Source organism: Synchiropus splendidus, chromosome 11, assembly GCF_027744825.2.
Source record: "Synchiropus splendidus isolate RoL2022-P1 chromosome 11, RoL_Sspl_1.0, whole genome shotgun sequence".
Classification (NCBI taxonomy): domain Eukaryota; kingdom Metazoa; phylum Chordata; class Actinopteri; order Syngnathiformes; family Callionymidae; genus Synchiropus; species Synchiropus splendidus.
Genome location: NC_071344.1, coordinates 6,835,274 through 6,855,060, shown reverse-complemented (window position 1 = coordinate 6,855,060; position 19,787 = coordinate 6,835,274). Strand labels below are relative to the sequence as shown.

Below are 19,787 nucleotides of genomic sequence, written 5' to 3'. Positions count from 1 at the left end.
TGCGGAGACAGGAAAGGTTTTACACCTCAATATGAAGAAAAAACAGTCAGTAAATGTAGCTAACGGGACACATCTGCATACAGAGGCTGCATTATACGTTATGTTTTTCCCTGCTTTTTTCGGGGGCGTTCGAGATCTGGATTTTCGTTTCAAAATCAGAAGCAAAAAAATCTCAAAATTTCTGTTCGAACGCCGATTTGTTTGAAGTCCGGGACGTTCGAAAATTGAGGTACCACTGTATTTCATTTTTTCATCCAATCCGTTGCTAAATTCCCATCGCCGTTGTGAATGTTTGTAAACTACATTAGATAAACATTTTTACGCATTTCTACAACAGTTACATAGGTTTTTATGTTTTACTTTAAGATTCTCAGCTAGCACAGTGCTGACAAAATACACTAGCGGAGAGGCAGACCCCATTTAATATGGGTTCATGATGAGCCTGCATTGAGAAACAACAGTGATCTTCCTGCCTGATAACTCCCTCTGGGATTGTTCAGTCATGAATGAAACGTTGATGTTGGAATGTATCATCAGATCCTTCTCCCGCTCCTTGAACAGAGAGACTGACTTCCTGGTCGGGACAAGGTGTCGGCAGCTTGTCTGCTCACCGGGACAATGTTTCCCTGAGTGGGGAAGGAAGGAACTCTTCATCATCCTGACCCGACCGGAGGACGCCACACACAGGGTTTCCTCTGGGAGCTGATGCTTACTGGCACTGGTTGTGTCCGAGGAGCGTGGGACGTATTGGACTTTCAAGTGGCCCTGCAGGGCCTGTTTGTCCTCCCATGACTGAGTAATCCATCAGAGCGGAGCACCCTGGTTACACCTGATCACATGATCAGGTCGGCACCTTCGGATGGAGACTATTTCCAGACTCACAAACAAACAAGGGAAGGATGTCTGGGGGAAGGGGAGGAGGTGTTTTCGGTTGTCACAGAGTTGCATATCAACACTTGCGCTGGACCTTTCCATTCATGCGACAGCACCTTTCACCCGGGTCCGATCTCTGGACACATGCATCAATAAGAGACTCCATCGCTGCACGATATTGTAAAAAACAAGGTTGCATAACATCCCCAAATCCCAAAACCTCACTGGGGATGTCTGCGCCTTTTTCTCCTTTTGCTCTTTCTTTATTTATTTGGATTTTCCTCCTAAAATATTTCTCAATTTGAAGTTTTCTTCCTCAGTATTTCCTAAAGAAAGAAGTGTTGGCATCGTAAGGTGGCCATCCGCTCACTTCCTGTCTGTTCAAAAGTCACTACCACCACATTTTAAAACATATATTTTGCTTCTCAAATATACAAGCTTAAATTCCTTCTGTTGGAGTTTAAATAAATGTATTTGTTAAAGTCGTTGTTGAAAAGCAATTGCAATGATGAGCTACACAAACACAACTGACTTCTGTTTGGGCTTTAAAATGATCTTGTTTTGGTTTTATACCTCAAAATGCTGACCCCAAAATTCATTTAAAACTATGACTCTGTTCCATTTGAGACAATGATTATGCTTACTTTTTACTTTTGTTTTACTTTTAAGAAACCAGGCGACAGAGCATTTTCTTATTTAGTTGTCCTTAAACACAGTGCAACATATCATCTATAAAAAACATGATATAAAACTGCAGCATACTTTATTTTACTTTGATTTTTGAGAGGTGCTAAAATAAACTTTCAAATCAGAGGTGTGACAACATAGAAAAAATAGCATTTTTGTTAACCATTAATGTGGCACCCAAAAATGTTATGTTCACAGTGGCAATATCTAATATAACACTTAAATTTATTGCCAATGAAAGTACCCGTTATTTGTAATTCAGAGGTGTACAACATGTAGAGTTTAGATGTCTGTTCTGTTTGTTTTTTTTATATTTGTGATAAAATTGAGTCCCCAGGTTAGACCCACACAAGCACACACAGAAAGGACCCAGGTGCATGTTTCCTCAAGCTGGATTCAAACCTGCAACCGCGGTGAATGTGATGTTTGGAAATTGATGTGGGACCCTCAGATGTCTTGAGGCATCAGAGGCAGATAAAAATATCCAGAATTAATTCGGAAGTTATGGCTCAGAGTTGACAGGTGACAGAAGTCCCAGCAGGTATCCAGACCCACCCAGTGTGTTTTTGTTTCCCTGCTTCAACAATCGCGCCTCCTCCACTCCACCACCCACACACACCCCCCATCTCCTCGCCCCCACACTTCCAACGTCTCCTGCCAAAAGCAAAAAGTGGTTCCATCCCTGGGAGCGAGCGTCATAAACCATTTTAATCAAACACCAGAACACACAGTCAAGATCCAACTAACCAGCTTGGAATCCGATCAACACTGGGCAATAAAACCAGCACAATGAAGCGTCTTCTTCCAAGTTCCCAGAGCCATGATGGGTCTTAGTGGGTCGGCCTCATCAGCACCTCTCACCTAAAGGCAGAACAATGAGCCGGAAATGGTCAGAAAAGACATTTGGCTAAATTAAGAGTCCAGATTTAGGGCTTGACTTTGGAGCAGAGGAAGAAAAGAAGCACACTGGTCAACCTTTCTCAATGCCTGGATGCAAAAATAGAACAGATAAACAGGAAAGCAAGACAAACCTTAAATGTGCCATAAAGAAGATGTTTAATTCTGGGGGATTTTAAAATAGAACTGATCCCACTGGAACGCTGGCTCCCTCACTGATATTTTAAAGTCATGCTGCAGGAAAATGTGGATCTCTCCTACCTCAATACGCCGAACGTAACTTTCTGTAGAAGAATGCAAACTACTATATTACTGCTTGTATAAAATAAAAATAAAAATAAAAATAAAAATAAAAATAAAAATAAGGAAATTTACTTTAACTTCTGTTTATGTTTAAATCACAACGTAACTTATACTTTTGGTCCAGACAACAAGGCTGAAAGCGCTAGATTGTTTTTTTTTTTTACTTTTAGCCTCAGTGAAGGTGGTCATAATGGTTTGTTCATCAACAACATGACTGATGGTTGTCCCCTCAGCGATACCTGACCCTCCTCAACAGCTGGGCAGCTCAGCTCACCACTCGTTCTCTCAGGTCCAGACCAGTCTCCAGGAAATGCTGGCGATTCCTCAGTCGGCGGTCAAAGCCGTCGATCCAGTGCTGTGAATGTTACACTAGCGGAATCAGAGATGACTTTTTCAAACCCAGACAAATGAATCATTTCCTTCATTCCTCCAGTTGACCTGCGGCGCTCACAGGTCACCAGATGTGGACTCCTGGATCTGACGGTCCAGCTCTGATGTTCCGGATCACCAAAAATGAAACTCATGAAGACGCTGTATTTGGGGGAAATCTTGCAACACAAATATGTTGACTTACATCTGGTTTGCATTGCAGATGATGAACTCACTTGCTTGTGTGTCGGGGCCTTTTCCCTAAAAATAGCAGCAGATGGTCCCATTTTACCATCTTCCCTGCTGGGAAGCTCTGCAGCCGCCTCGGAAACATCCACTGGCTTATGCAACAGTGAATTCTTGGACAGCAGCACGTCCGACGTGCAGGCCAGTATTTACTTTAACAAGGCCTTTCAGAGATCCCGTCGGATGAGTGGAAGATTGTGGAGGAGAGTGTGTGGTAAACACCTGCAACCGCAAGCTGGGCGTGATGAGGGCGATTCTCAGAATCGATATCAAGGAGCTCTGACTCATGTTCCTGCATCCTCTCAGCCCACCAGCCCTTCCAGGAGCTGTGGCTGCATTTCCACATCAGTAAATCTGTGGCTTCTTAGCTTGACAGCATCTCAGGATTCACACGACAGACGTCACCAGCGTCTAATGACGGAGGTCACATTCTGAGTGAGGAGGTGAGGAGGTCCGAGTCACACCATCATGCGATGGTCCAGCAGCAAGCAAGTCCGGAGTTTCGAGCGCCTGGAACCAGCGCAGCACGTTGCTGGTTCAAAGGCGCCATCTGGCGGCTCAGTTAGTTCCTGTGAATACTAAATATGAACTCAAGATTCAAATAGAGAAAATGAATACAGAAGACCAAGCAAGACTAATGCAAAATGTGAACTAAAAGATTTAAAACCATTTTTTTGTAAAAATTTACTTTACATTTTACATAGTAGAAAACACAGATCACATTGCAGTATACACTTCTCTCAGGTGCGGTCGCCAAAAAAGCCAGATGTTCAAGCAAATATGTTTATACAGCTGACAAACCACAGATTATAACATATATATATATATATGTATATTTACCACAGAACAACAGTGGAAAAAAAACATCCATAACAGAGATCTAGATGAGCTGCACAGATGTTTTTACTGGGATGATGGGTAATAAAAAAATGGATGCCACATTTTCTTAAACATCCTCGTTTCCAAGTTTTTCAAATCTTATTTCTTCTATATGCAATAGATTAGCTATGTCAATTAGCCATAAGTCAGTTGATGGTGCCACTTCCTTGTTGCCACATCATCAAAATAGTTTTCTTGGCAATAATACTTCCGCACCAAAATACACGGGTCTTAAGACGGCCTAGTTGTTCTGACCAGCCCAAGATCGCAGCTTTGGGATCAGGTTCTATATTGCTTCTGAAAATCTCAGAGTAAATTTGGAAAATACAGGCCCAAAAATTCCTCCGTTTTGTGCAGGACCAAAACATGTGGGTCAGCGTACCATCATTCTGATGACACTTAATACATCTTGGGGAGGAATCTGGGTACAACGAATGCAATCTAACCCAAGAGTAATGCCATTTATGAATAACTTTGAAATGTAATTGATGTCTGGAATTTATTGAGCATGTGTGTATAGCCTGCAGACACTTTAGCCAGGTCTCATCTGATATCTCTACGCCTATTTCAGTCACCCGTGATGTTCTGTGATGTTGTGTCGATGTGTCTGGCTGTACTGAAAATGCATTGACAAAGCCAGAGACCAGGTGTTTTGCATCCGGCTTGCTCAAATGCAGTGAGGGGGATCATCGGTTTCATAATTAGTTATGTGAGTTTTAACATAATTTCTAATTTGTAAATACAGTGGTACCTCAGTTCTCGACCACAATCCGTTCCAGACAGCCGTTTGAGAATCGAATTGTTGGAAATCTGAATCGATTTTTTCCATTACAATGAATGGAAAAAGAAATAATGCGTTCCGAGCCTTAAAATAGTCTTTTGTAGGAGTGAATGTAGAGTGATGAAGAAGTGCGATGCGAGAAGTGAGAATCTATCTTTGAGTTGGGGGAATGATGAGAATATACAGTATTATCTACATATAAGTCCCGAATGTTAACCAGACCTTTACTTTTCCAAATGAGAAACACAGGATCTGAGAGTGAAGAAGGATATGCGTGATTATGACAAATGGGGGCAGCTCGGTCGAATTGCTTTACATCCAGGGTTTTCTTTATTTGCTGCCATACCAGTAAATCAGCACACGACATATTGCGGCCCAGTAGTAATGCTGAACTATTGGAAGCGCGAGGCCTCCCAAATGCCTTGCTTTGTATAGATGTTTTTTCCTAATTCTGTGGGTTTTACAGCCCCAAATGAAGGGAAGAATAGATTTAAAACCATTTTTATGTTGAACTATCTGTTCTTTTTTTTAACAATGGGGGTTTTTTTGTTTGTTTTTTACATTTTTACAATGCAAGTATTAGACAGCAGGTGGCAGCAGTGTTCCGCAACTCGCTTGCACTACTCACTTGTAAAAATGAAGGAGAAACGGCTCTGTTTGGACAGTGAATCTTCAAATCGCTCGTGGAGCCACTTACATTAAGATAGGATAAATCTTCTAAATATACAACATTTTATTTAATTAGTCATTGTATTCGTAGTAATAGCAGAGTTAGCAGTAGTTGTTGTTCTAATTATAATCATAAATTAGCTGCCGAAAATGTGGCGATAAAAACCTTGTGACGTGATTCTATTGTTGATTGTGGTGTTAAACGCTGCCAGTTCCAGACAGAGATCCACCTCTGTATGGACAGTGTTTTTGTTGCGTCACATGTGTCCAAACCGATCCTCAAAGTGGTGCAGGTTTTTGTTCCAGCCCAACTTGCACACGCAGCGTCACCATTCAGGTGTCTAAAGACGGTAGTTCGAACAGCTGATTTGCAGTCAGGTGCTGCTTGTTTCAGGTGTTTCGAATGACAAATGACCTAACTGGTTAAACTGTGTGTGTGTGCTTGGACACCACCGAGTTCAAGGGTCCACAGGTGGACAGACAGATTATTACACTGTTGCCATGATCATTATCATAACAAGATAAAATAATGCTTGATGGATTTGATGGGTGAGAAGTTCATGAGGTTGATGGATAAATTACAATAATATTTTATGTATGCAATAATGTAAAATAATCACATATAAACTTACTTTCATAGGTATTTTTGTTTTCAGTCGCCACTTACACCAATTTGATGTCATAGTGGAAACATCTATCGTGAATGAGATAGTGCTGATGGACTGAAAATTGAAGTAAAAATGTCGGGATACAAACCTTAAAATGGTTCTCTGCTCTATAAGTAAAGCGTTCACTCATCACTGGAGCGCTCCCACCCTGATGTTTAAGCTTAGTATAGAGTCCATTTGAATGTGATCAACTGTTGACATGAGCTATAGCACATGTACATTAGAGGGCAGCAGCGAGCCACGTTGTGCTCAAGAACTGCTGTTACGCAAATAAATTCCTTCAGATGCTGCTGGACAAAACCGGATTTAAATGTGGGAACAATTTTTATAAGTTTCACAACTACCATAGTTAACAAAAAGGGAATGGTTTAAATGGAATATGTGCAATAGCAGCTCCGTATGAGATACTTCGTCATCAGTTAATTCAACAGCAAGTTCTGTCGTGGAAAAATATGTATTTTTTTAATCGAAATAAAACCAGTGGAGTGAACATAGATGCTCAACTGGACCGGGAGTAAATCGCCGCAGACGGACATGGTTGACCCGGTCCTGCCCATGACCTCGCTGTCTCATAAATATGTGGTGGTCAATAAACGGATGCTTCTGAAGGAAACATCATCAGCATTTACGACTTTGCTTGACAAGCCAATTAGCTGACGCTGATGTTCAGGATTGAGCCGAGCACCTGCCAAGATGGCTTAAATATTCATCCATCATATCATATTAGGGTGCATCGACGTTTCAGAGTGTGCGAGGTGAAACACGCGATGAAGCAATAAATATGTCCGAATGGTTATTGGCCAATAAACAAGAAACGACTGGGGCTAAGCAAAAAGAGAAACGTTTACTGGCTGGTGTATGTTTTCAAATAAAGCGTGGCTCTTTGCGTCTTTTTAAAGGACTGGTGACTGAATATTAAAATCCAAAAATGCTGCATTAAAGCGACCCCATGTGCTCAACTGTGACGCTAAATGGTTTCACCTTTCTGCGCGCCTCTCTGTCTCCAAATGCTTGATGTATCTGTGCGTTATTATGGTGCGAGAGAAGAGTGTTGTGAGTCAGAAATTCAGGTATAATGATTTGCCATTCGACCACACATGATGAATCAGTTTTAGGACCTTTTTTTTTCACATGACAAAATTTAAGCATCAATTATATATTCCGTTTCAGAGCTTCCAGCCAGTGCTCTTCTTTCTTTTCACTTGTTATAAATTGGCACACGCATTATTTTCGCTGAGACTCGTGGCTGATCCGAATCAAAGCAACATCTCTGACCCCGGTGTGTTTTCACGAGGCCCGAGTGTGTATGTGTGAGAAAGAGTGTGTGCGTGGAAAGGCCGCTGTTTGTCTCGGGGAGGGGGTTGTTGGAGTTTCCTTGTAACCGGAATTAGCTGTGAAGTGCGACCTTGAGGTGTGAACGCTGCATACTAAAGGGAAAAAAGTCTCTCATACTTTGCACCTCGTTTGCAAATCAATGGGTTTAACAAATAAAAGTTGGGCGTGAGCGCGAGTGAACCTGCTTGTTATCTGGTTTTTCAAAACCATCGAAAGGTTGACATTTACCTGCCTCACTCTGGTGTCGATGGATTTTAATATTATCTGTTAAAAAGATATCCTGCGGTGACAAGTTTGAACCCGGCCCCGTGCGTAATTACGCACCAAACTTTTTCCTTTTTTAATTCTATGTTTCCTACTTGAAACTTCGTGATGGTTTATGGCTGTGGCCTGCTGCTGCTGATTGGTCGGGCTCGTAATGTATTCACGGGGTGTGGACCTCCGCGTTCAGGATAGGCCCGCTGCGGCCTGATGACGCGCTGCTCCGCAGACGTGAGGACGCGGACGAGGCAGCGACAACTTTCATTTGCATGCAAATCTCCAAGAGTTGAGGACGTTCTCTGACGTCAGGAGGCCGGAGTGTATACCTTTAACCATCTTGTCAACATTACCACACCATGTGAGAGACACACTGGAGCCTATACGCCACGTTTGACCTACAATCGGACTAAAACTGCACTTTTTTTTTAACCAGGATTGTTTTTTGCTTTTTCTGAAACCATGTCACCTTGAAATCCAGCGCTGCTTTTGCTGCTTTTTGACCACAAACACCTCCATTGCTTGAGACCAAATCATGTATGTGGGATATCTACTGGATAAGGAAACCGGCATGTATCACCAGGGGCCAGTGAGAAGATCCAGCATCAACCTGCCACCACAGAACTTTGTTTCCACGCCACAGTACCCAGATTTCACTGGATACCATCATGTGCCAAACATGGAAACGCACGCACAATCTGGCAGTTGGGGACCCTCTTACGGCGCGCCGCGGGAGGACTGGGGCGCGTACAGTCTTGGACCACCTAATACAATCTCCACTGCCATGAACAACACATCACCTGCGCAAGTTCCTTACTGCTCGCCTGAGTACACGCACATGCATCCACCGGCGTCTGCGGTATTACAGCAGCCGCAGGAAAGCGTCAACAGTGCGCAACTTTCCCCTGACAGAGACGGACGGCGCAACTCTTACCAGTGGATGAGCAAAACCGCACAGTCATCATCCACAGGTGAGTTTTTTTTTAGATACTACTTAATTTTCTGGCACCATCAATGTCGAAAATCAACATGACTCAGTGTTACCGTGATATGCGTGCGTTCTGGGACATGATATTTGTCATTTTCTGCTACTCTTGCTGGAGGTGTGAGGAGCCGGCGCCAGCCCCAGTTGTGATGTAAATGTTCCGTGAAGTTTTGGCCCCGACTTCCCTGTCACATTGTTTGGTGTTAGCCGTCATATCCAGGCGGTGGCCCCTGCGCTCAACACCTCTTCACTTTGATATGCAGCAGCGTCTCTTCCTCTCCCAGAGCAATAAACCTGACTGATTTCACAGCTGAGACCCCCGAACACTGCGGATGTACTGTATTTACAGTAGCCCATAAATCACACGTGCAGAGACATAGGTGCTGAAGCTAAAAGAGTCGCGCGCAGAAAGCCCCGAGCTGCCCACTGAAAGTTCTTGAGAACTTGTTTTGATGTTGTCTTATCTCCAGCGTGTTTCTCATTATCATGGAAGAGGATCTGAGTGGTGGTCGTTTGAAATTCACTGTGCAGCCGTTGTTTCGCTGGAAAGATCAAAAAGCGCAATTTGCGTATCTGTAAACAAAAGTGGGGAGATGTGGATTTGGGACGCAGCTCGTAAAAAAAAAAGATGCGCAGGATAGACGCGCCGAGACACGCAGCCTCCACCTTCCAGTCCGACCAGAGGAATAACTCGAAACCGAATAAAAGTGACACGAATCCTGACAATACACTAAAGAGATTTGTTGTTGTGTTTTCAGGGAAGACAAGGACGAAAGAGAAATACAGGGTAGTGTACACAGACCACCAGAGGCTGGAGCTGGAGAAGGAGTTTCATTATAACAGATATATCACCATCAGGAGAAAAGCTGAACTGGCTGTCAATCTGGGGCTGTCAGAGAGACAGGTATGTCCTAACTTTTCATCTTTATTAAATGTGAAAATGTGTTGCATAACATGTATGTAATTCAATATAAGGTGTGGATGCGCTTTTACCCAACATTTTCCCCTGTTATCTGCAAATTAATTCAACATGATTTTAAATTTCACGGCATGTGTCAGGACAGAATTGCGTTTTCATTTCACATTTAACATATATTTTCAGTGTTTATATTTTTAGAAATAGCTCCATATTTTAATCTAATAATTTAAACGTGATAATGCATTGTTTTGAATTTGAACAAAATGCTATGGGTATTCCCAAGTTTTTGGTTTTATTTTTGACAGATCTACTTCTAATAAAAACGGCTGGCACAATACGTGGACAAATGTATTTTATATAAAGTGTTGATAGCATCGAAACAAGCCACAAAGCTGGGCGTAATTTTCAAGTTATTTATTGACTAAAATATCCTGCTTTTCCACTGACATAATCCGATGACAAATGTGCGCATCGAATTAAAACGTGTCTCGGGGTATTTTGCGGAATACATATTCATGTATATTCCAAAATCAACTGAAATTACTATTGAACGTCATTTAACTCAATTTCACTTCACCACACTTCTTTAACATTTGGTCCGTCGTTTGTATTTTAAAATGCTTCCCCCTTATTTCGTATTCCGTTTCATTACTACACCCAATAACGAATATTTTACAGTTTTACTACGATATCCAATAATAGTTATTTTACACAGCGATTATAAACGGTTCCATCCTGTGAAAATGAACAGTTAAGGTAAATTAAAATATTCACATGACGTTTTTACATTCGGCTTGATTATTAAGTATTGATCAGAGTGAAACATTAAAACATAACATTTCCTTATACTACTATGTCACGGTTTTGCTAAAATAATTATTTTTGCTTCGCTCTTTATTGCGTTTAAAAAGGTCATTTTTACTTCAAATTTTTATGTATTTTGTGATTCGTTTTTAGATGAAACTGACGACAGAACTTCTATTTAAAAAATAATAATGATAATAATGTTGACGACTATTTCACTTCTGTAGGTGAAGATCTGGTTCCAGAACCGCAGAGCAAAGGAGAGGAAACTGATCAAGAAGAAGATGGGACAGTCCGACGGCAGCGGAGGTTCGGTTCACAGCGATCCCGGGTCAGTCAGTCCACTGCCGGTACCAGGCTCCCTCAGCCCCTCGGACATCCACGTATCTCTGTACCCCCCGCCGCCCATGAACACATTGCCCTCTATTAGGAATATACAGCAAGTGACTGTGACTCAGTGAGACAGTTCTGGACCATCTCCCAAACCTGAGCACTCCGAGCCAGCTGACTGGACACTTGACACGCAGCCAGAGGACTTTTGTTTGGAGGCTCTTGAAATCCCAACTCCCCTCCTACCCCATCTTTTTTTATAGAATAGATCTAACGACCCGGATGATTTTGAATGAGAAAAATGTCGCAAAAAAAGTTTTACTACTCTTCTTTAAAAGAAATTGTTTGTGAGTTATTAAGCTATAAATATCATTGTTTTGGTATGTGATGTTGTGTTTGTGTATAAAATGAGAACTCAGGGAAAGTCCATTCAGTTTTAGTGGATTGAGTGGTCACGCTTTTTCCGCTTTATCAAAGCAGGGAATTACTTTGGAGAAAAGAAAAAAAACGCTGGATGACACGGGTATAGAACGGTGTTTGATGCAACGTTCAAATGTAAATAAAATGTTTTTTTTTGCAGTAAAGGAAGTCTTTTGTCTGTCACAAGTTGAATTTTGTTAAGTACTGTAATAGATACCAATACTTTGACATCACCAGGAGAAATCGTGTTTTACAAGGCAGTAATTTCTAGCTGTTTGAAATGATGATAATAATAATAACTATTATCGAAAAGTCCAGTAAAATGTAAAGATAATTATATACATCGACGAAAACGTGGTGTTATAATGCGATCGCAATTAAAACATATGACATACTAACGTTAAATTATGACGGGTCGGAGTTGGAAAACCCTTTCACTTGGTCTGTAAATAGTATTTTGAATTAAAAAAATATGATACAAAAATGTAAGCTCACGTTTATTATTGTTAAAAGGCAGGGCACGAGTATAATGTTTTTATTTCACTTGACGTAATTGACAGGCGTCTCTCACTTGAACCGTCTCAGAGTTAAGTGTTTTTTTTTGTTTTTGTTTTTTTTTCAGTAGCCCAAAATATATTTTTTAAATGATGTCACCATCCAACACTATCAATCACTTTAAGTCATGACTTCCTAATAAATAACAGGCGCTTCAGCGAATGCCTACCCGCGCAGCCTCGTCTAGTGCGTGCTCGCTCCCGGAAGCGTGCGTGCTGACATCATCTCCTCGCTACTACGTCACCAGCGTCTGGCTCCCCGACATGGCGGATTTTGATATCATTTATGAGCTAGAAGACGAAGACGATGACCGTGTAGTCAGTGAAGAGCACCTGCCCAGATACTGCCCGGAGCCGGTGGTGATGCGAGGGGCCGGACACATCACTGTGTAAGCAGAACCGGTTCCGGACTGATGTTAATGTCTGTGTCTGAAGCCCCGTTAGCTGCTTAGCACAAGAGCTAATAACAACAGCCATATGTTTTGTCTTGGGGGACGTGGACCGGTTTGACCGCGAGGTTTACTGACCCAGACCCCGTACGAGCGTCACCCTCGTCCGTGACCCGTGATCGTGTTTGAGTTGCCGTCAGAAATCACTGGGATGAAGGCATGTTTCCCACCTTTCATGTGGGAAACTCAACGCTAACAGGGTTGTCGACACTTTCGATGAGCGGTGACTGATGTGACAGTCGGTATGAGTGCACCGTATGTGACGTTTAATGTTCAATATAACCGCAGTCATCATGCGAAGGTGATGTTTTTCCTGTGTTTCTGTGGGGAAAATATTGCCTCTCTCAAAAGACATGTGACAGCTGCTAGTAGTTGTCAAAGCGTCTTTGGAAACGACTTGCCACATCCTGTCCATTGTATTCATATCAGTAACTGGTTACTAGAATAGTTTTAGTTATGATTGAAGTTACAAATTGTGACAGGCCAGAGTGCAAGTGCATGTTACGTCTGTTTATTGCCACCAAAAACTACCATTTTTGTTGAGGATGTCGCTCTTAGAATGGAAAAGAATCACTGAAATGACTTACATGACCTACATCCAATGTACAAAAGACATCTAATATCATTGTCCTGGCAATGATTCTTAAAGTGATCAAGAACATATGCTGTGTTGTAGGGCAATTGTCATATAATATATAATTTACGTTTTTACTGTGTGTAGTAATTCATGGTGGTCTGAAAATGTGCCGTAGTTACTGGTTTATTATATTTAATTATTATATTATCATATCATGCAAAACATGACTGTGTATCCATCGGTGGCTCAAATCAGCTTTCCAAGTATCTTTATTGAAAGCTTATATATATATATATATATATATATATATATACATATACATACTGTACACATACAGTCACAAAAACAGTGACTGCTATGCTCTGCATTGCTTGACCACAGCTGTGTCATACATTATATACGTGTTTCACCAGTTTAAATTAAATGTAAAGTCAGTATTCACTAGTTGAGTTTATCACCATTAAATATTGATTTATTTCAATTAACGGCCTTTTCATACCATTAAAGAAACATGTTTTAAAAAGAATATATTCTAATTCTGTTTCTAACCTAATACATTATGTTTGCAATCGTGTTAGGCACTGCATTTTGAGACTAGCTTTTGGTCCCCTTTGGGCTGGGCTTTTTTTCTTTTTTTTTTTTTTGATGAGAAAATATTTCATCAGGAAAGCAAGAAACATGCATGATGAAATGGGACATGAAAGAGGAGATTAAAATTAACATTGATTCATTCAAAGATGATACTAAAGCGTCATATGAGAGTCTTTTCAACAATCCTTGTCACATAAGTTACATTAATATAAGTAGTTGGTTTGTTTTGATAAACTTAAGGTATCGCTGTTGTTGTTTATTTTTGTGAAAATGTTGATAACTTGCCATGATTATTTTCTAGGTTCGGACTGAGTAACAGATTTGACTCAGAGTTTCCCTCCATTCTCACGGGAAAGGTATGTTTGAATTTTTGCACTTCACTCTAGAAGCTTCTTTCTGTTCAACTCCAAGTGGGAGGAATTAAACAATTAAAGCGGCAGTGACGCTATTGTTGCGTTTGGCCTTTAACAACCCGACTTCCCTCGGCCCATTCACCCCACTGGTGTGCTGGAGCTGCTGTTCAGGCGACCTAGAAAAGGGGTCCTGCTCTGTCAATGAGTAAGCCATGTGTGGGGCTCGGTTGGCGGGGACCGCAGTGTTTCGCAGGGTCCGACTCCAGGTGATAAAATAATGAAATGAAGCCTCTGCTGTAGACAAGAATAGAGAGATTCCTGGCTTGGATGCAGAAAGACAAAAAGGCTGCAGGGGTAAAGAGCAGGCAGAGGGAAGTGTGGGGTCATAAAATCTAACTCCAGTATTGTGATCCTGGGTGACATGTGATTGATGAGGTCACAATTATGATGATTGAAGGGTGCAGATCAGGCCCTGCTGGGCTTTATTCCAAGCTCTTTGACTGTTTGCAGGGAGACCTTTGCATCCTGTCATAAAAGATTACGACCCCAGTTTTATGGCGTACAGACCTGACCAGGAATGAGCATCCATTCAAGTTGTTTGGCCAGCGCTGCCACAGGCACGGACCTTATCTGTCCTCTGAGTCCCTCCTCTGCCTTGAACAGTCTGGAGCTCAGTTAGAGATCAACATCTGCAAACATCCACCTGCTGCTTTTTCTCAGCAGCTTTGATCTTCTTGACTTTTCGACGACTTTCTCTGCCGATGCTGCTAATATGAAGTGGAAATGTAGTAGATTCAGATGGGGACAATGTTAGTGAGGAGGTTGCTAGTGAGGTCTTAAGCGTCAACTGCACTCCAGGATACGTTGATTGATCCATTATAAAGGCAGTAAAACAAAATCAATTTGTGTCAGCTGGGCATTTGAATAAATTCAGTTTAGTTTTAACTAGTGACCAAGCCTCCACAGCACTTCTGATGTGTCCAGGTTTAATGCAACCAAACATTTTGGAGTGTATTTGCAGCTGAGTAGTGCTTTACAATTGAGCTACATTAGCATGGCATGGCCAAGCTGTCTATCAACAGAATGGAAGCTCTTCACCACCGTTGTTTACCTCCTGGTACTCTCACAGTTCAGTACACAATATACTGTCAGGAGAGATTGCCAACAAATATGCTGCCTTTCTGTTTCGACGGACGTGTGTTCAGGTAGCACCAGAAGAATTCAAAACCAGCATAAGCAGAGTGAATTCTTGCTTGAAGAAGAACCTGCCTGTGAATGTGAAGTGGCTTCTCTGCGGCTGCTTGTGCTGCTGCTGCACGGTGGGCTGCAGTCTGTGGCCGGTCATCTGCCTCAACAAGAGGGTAAGACCCCGAAAATCTACCCCACTTTCCCTGAACCGCCGTCGTTTGCCACCCAGCAATTCAGCAACACGCCGATCAATTACTCGCCCTGCGCAGGGTTGACACGTTATACTGCGCAGTCAGCAATTTGGAGGCGCACTTTACGAATCGCTGGGAAATTACTGGCTGGTAAATGAGGAGGTCAGTCTATAAATCCTGATGGTGAGCTTGTAAAGCAAGCGCAGATAAGGTGCAAGTTTCACCAAGTCGTGTTTTACTCACAATGTTGTGTTCTCATTCCACAGACAAGAAGATCCATTCAGAAGCTGTTAGAGTGGGAGAATAACAGACTATACCACAAGGTGAGGAGTTGCAACTTTAAGGACGATATCTCTTAAATAAATCATGTAATCTAACCTCTAACTGGAGTGGAAGTGTTCCAATCTGTGAGAAAAATGCCGCGTCAGCAAAAAGAGCCCTGTTAGTTTTGTCTCGCAGCAACAAATTAGAGCAGCTCAGAGGCATAAAGGAAGCTCTTCAGGGTGTCTGGCCACAGTTTGACCTCTGCCAGACCAGACAGCCCTGTTCCTGAATTCCCCCGACACCACGAGGGGAGATGTCAGACAGATTTTCTTTTGTGTTTTTGTGTGTGCTTGAAGAGCTCCTTCCATTGATTGTATCCTTTCTTCTCCCGTTCAGCTGGGGCTGCACTGGAAGCTCAGCAAAAGAAAATGCGAAAGCAGCAACATGATGGAATATGTGAGTCTTATCGTCTCATACCCGCGTCAGGTTCGCATTAATTTGCCGCGCCATGTTTCAAATGATCAGGCATGCCGGCGTGCCGATTGGCTGAGCTAAATCAAGGCCCCGCCCACCACTCTGTACAACAAGCAAAAGGCCATCTCTCCAGACTTAGGCATGTGACCTGCGCTCTCACTTATCTGCACGTCTAAACCAATTACTCAGAACCCTTTCTTCAGGCTAAATGCGCAGATCACTGCATCGCACCCCTGTGCACATATGGGGACTTCACATACAGAAGATGCTGCACCACCTGTGCAGCTACAGGTGTGGGACATGCGCCATTCAAACACGATCACAGACGTGACCAAAACAAAGGGTTAGAGCTGGAAAACAAATTTCATGTCGATGCATCACAATATGATATTGTCTGTTATTAGAGCTCCGACTGGTGCTGTGGGACTTACTTGCCCCTGGCTCGTGAAGATCCCCCTTACGAATGACAACCTTTACTCCTAGCACAATCTTTTGAGGTTCAACCATGAGAGGGCTTCTGCTTTCTGCAGATGCTGTTCCCTTCGTTCTGGTGATGGCTAACCCAAGTCATAAAGCATCAACGCCAGTGTGTTCAGTCCTTTAGTTTGTGAGTTTGAGAAAAGTATGATACAAATCACCAAATCGGAGGCGCAGGTGTTCATTTCACAGCACCTTTATGAGAAGAATGTGGCTCAGCCTGATGTCAATGCTCACCATTAACCTGTCAATATTTGTTTCTGCCCTCACATGAGCAGATTTCAGAGAGATGCAGCTGACAGAGAGTGGATGATTTATTCTGCCCGTGCCTTATTGTGTCATTAATAATAAAATCTCATCAAGTAGTTGAGCTGTCAATCACTTTGTGAAGCCATCTTCTAGCTAGAGAAATGATCTTCAGCTGCTGCTAGGTTTGTAAATACAAGACTAGGGAGGCAAATATAACAAATGTTTTTTCTAAACAAAGTCTCATTTCTCCTTCTAGGTGATTCTTATAGAATTCTTACCCAAATACCCTATATTCCGCCCAGACTGAGGACGCCTGCGCTGCCTGGACAGACACGCAGCCCCTTCAATCTCCTCCTTAGTGCCTTGTATATATATATATATACATTCTGTTGGGATGAGGGTCTTTGCCTGGGACTCTCCTTTGTACAGTACAACCTTTGCAACACTGTCACTTTGCTTTGGAGCAGATTTTGCACATTTCCCGACAGATCCGGACATGTTGTTGCACTCTGAGGTGTTTCTGTTACGTGTGACAAAAAAAAAAAAGTGCATTTACCCCAAAGATCCATCAGCGTGAATCCCGTCGGTCGATCCTGTTACCCTGGGAATGCCTTACGTTTGAGGTCGAGTTCAAAACCGGTGGTTTCCTTCTTCACCGATCCAGTCGTGTAGAAGTTGAATTGGCCTAACGTACGATGTACGTGTGTTCCAGCCCCCTGTACGTGGGACGTAGAAGAACTTGAGCTGTAAATAGAGTGTACAGTGGGAGACCAGTGTTTACATGATAACTTTAGCTATTTTGTGTTTTTATTTGCCAAGATATTATTGTACCTAGATTTGATTAACAAAGGAGATATCTTTACATATGTTTCTAGCTAGTATGGACCTGTTTACCTTGTAAGCCATAGTTGTGACGTTTGATGCCAGATGTAGAACCGAGAATTGCACTTGAGTCCGGCTGGATTTTTGACCCACAATCATGACGAAGAGTGGTCCAGTGGAGACTTCAGTTTTTTTTGTTTTGTTTTCTTGCCAATTAAGGTGTCGAGTGAACGTGCCACACTTCAAAATGAGAAGATTTTTCACCTGTGGCCCTCATTGATAATTTTTCAAACAGTTTTGTGTTACCTCTCCAGATTTTATCCTGTAGCTCCTTCTAGTCCTACAAGTGTCATTTCCTCCCATCTCCACTGCTGAATTTACATTTCAAGACTTTGAATACTGAAACACAAACTCCTTGTCTTCTCTGCAACATGATTTGAAGTAGATTCCGGGGTGAATTTTACTCTGAAGTATTACCACATTTAGCCTTGGTAGTAACATTACATGAGGTTACTGCAGTTGTGTCCTGCCAAAACATACTTGTTCATTATGGCCAAATTGAGAAGTGTTTTATGTTTTATGTTCTGCTGAGCTCAGTAATACTAAATCAAAACTTGGTTTCCGACTTTTCCGCTAAAACATACAAAAATGACTCGCTCTCTTGTTGTTGATTTAACTTTACACCGCATTGATAACATACTTATTCAGCATTACACTCTTGAATGTTTCACTGTCGATGCTTGATGATGATAATGTATAAATAATATAGTCATGTGGATGATGTGAGATCGACCATGTAACAGTGTAACAGAATGTTTGACTACTTTAAACAATTTAATGGTCTTCAGTCTAAGTGCAGAGATGTGGTCAAGCCAGCTGTAATTGTTCATTATCCATGGCAACACAGTACAGTCATGATATACACTTAAAACAGATTCATGGTTATTGTTAAATTACTTGGCGAACGTTTCAACCACGACATGACTGTTGTATTTGAACTTTTATAACTTTTAAATTAAGTAGTTAATGACCAAAAACTGTTGTTCACTTTAACCATTTTCAATCAACACAAAAACATGTTAATGCAGCCTGGATTCGATTCTGTTTTGTTTGCCACGGTTCAGAGCTCCGACACAAGCAAATCTAAGCAATAATATTAACGCATTAAAGTCCCATCCGGATACCTGCCAAAATGCTTTGAACCGATGCTGTGATCCGACATTGACTTGCCTGAAAACACAATTATTTTGTTGCTAATATTTAACGTTTGAATCATCTAACAAAGCCTCTGAGTTGCTTTTATTATCTCTGTCATATTCAAGGACAAAGTTAGAGTACAGTGTGTGAAGACTCCCACTTTCTCAGTAAAGTATTGCACTATTTGAATCCTATGTTTAGAAAGCTCTTCCTCTAATAATGGCACCGGTTTGGAGCCTTGCTCAAGGGCAGCTCTGAACTGAACTATGTACTATTCCATTTCAGTTAGCCTCCTGCTAAATTTCAACTCAAATGTAGCAGTTATGATCCACGATTTCTCACAGTGACTGGGCTGGTGCAGATGAACATTTCAGAATCGGAGGATCCTTGCAGTCTGAATCATGGAAAAGGTGGAATTCTGTTCTCTTGTACTATAACAGGATTCAACCCCACCCAGTATTGTCTGCTCACTCCCTGTAAATGTCAATTTTAATGACCTTGAAGGAGAGTAATAAATGTTGATTTTGATATTTTGCAAGGTGTTGGTGTGTGAATTCATATCCTGACCTGATGCATGTGTGACACTGACGATGCGTTTAGAAACTGTCTGTCGTGGTTAACTAGGTGTTGCATCATTAACTTTAACAAGACGACCTGCAATTACTCAACACATTGGTCCAACTCCTGCCTGTGACAGAAGCCGCCGTTGCTCCCGCCACCCGAGACCCTTCCACTGGAGACTGGAATTAAAGTGCATCTTTATTTGATGGCTCTTCATTGTTGTAGTTGTTGTGAAATTTATTTATTTATTTTCTTTAAAATGTGCGTGTGTGTGTGTGTGTGTGTGCGCGCGAAATGCTCAATCACAGTCTCAAACAAAACCTGATATATAAAAATATAAGAGCCTATTGCGATATGACAAAAAAATTGTGAGGATGAAACATATTTTTGATACTAAATACAGAAAGAGAATATACC

At 41.8% G+C, this 19,787-nt stretch overlaps 2 protein-coding genes across 2 annotated transcripts; both read left to right on the top strand.

Annotated features, from left to right (window-relative positions):
• The first annotated feature begins 8,500 nt into the window (after window positions 1-8,500).
• cdx4 (caudal type homeobox 4) lies at window positions 8,501-11,134 on the top strand. Its single transcript, XM_053879632.1, has 3 exons — window positions 8,501-8,936; window positions 9,709-9,854; window positions 10,901-11,134. Exons 1-3 carry the CDS (start codon window positions 8,501-8,503, stop codon window positions 11,132-11,134), a joined length of 816 nt encoding a protein of 271 aa, XP_053735607.1.
• A 1,075-nt stretch (window positions 11,135-12,209) lies between these two features.
• On the top strand, window positions 12,210-19,342 carry chic1 (cysteine-rich hydrophobic domain 1). The gene is made up of 6 exons (XM_053879980.1): window positions 12,210-12,366; window positions 13,896-13,950; window positions 15,153-15,308; window positions 15,593-15,649; window positions 15,987-16,046; window positions 17,047-19,342. The coding sequence occupies exons 1-6, from the start codon at window positions 12,242-12,244 to the stop codon at window positions 17,095-17,097; spliced, it is 504 nt and encodes a 167-aa protein (XP_053735955.1). The 5' UTR covers window positions 12,210-12,241; the 3' UTR covers window positions 17,098-19,342.
• The last annotated feature ends 445 nt before the right edge of the window (window positions 19,343-19,787 follow it).

Bases quoted from the DNA above. Each gene is read 5' to 3' on its own strand.
- chic1 (XM_053879980.1), top strand. From the start codon at position 12,242: ATGGCGGATTTTGATATCATTTATGAGCTAGAAGACGAAGACGATGAC. The intron at 12,367-13,895 runs GTAAGCAGAACC...ATTATTTTCTAG, and splicing joins GGGGCCGGACACATCACTGT to GTTCGGACTGAGTAACAGAT. The intron at 15,309-15,592 runs GTAAGACCCCGA...CTCATTCCACAG, and splicing joins TCATCTGCCTCAACAAGAGG to ACAAGAAGATCCATTCAGAA.
- cdx4 (XM_053879632.1), top strand. From the start codon at position 8,501: ATGTATGTGGGATATCTACTGGATAAGGAAACCGGCATGTATCACCAG. The intron at 8,937-9,708 runs GTGAGTTTTTTT...TTGTGTTTTCAG, and splicing joins CGCACAGTCATCATCCACAG to GGAAGACAAGGACGAAAGAG. The intron at 9,855-10,900 runs GTATGTCCTAAC...TCACTTCTGTAG, and splicing joins TGGGGCTGTCAGAGAGACAG to GTGAAGATCTGGTTCCAGAA.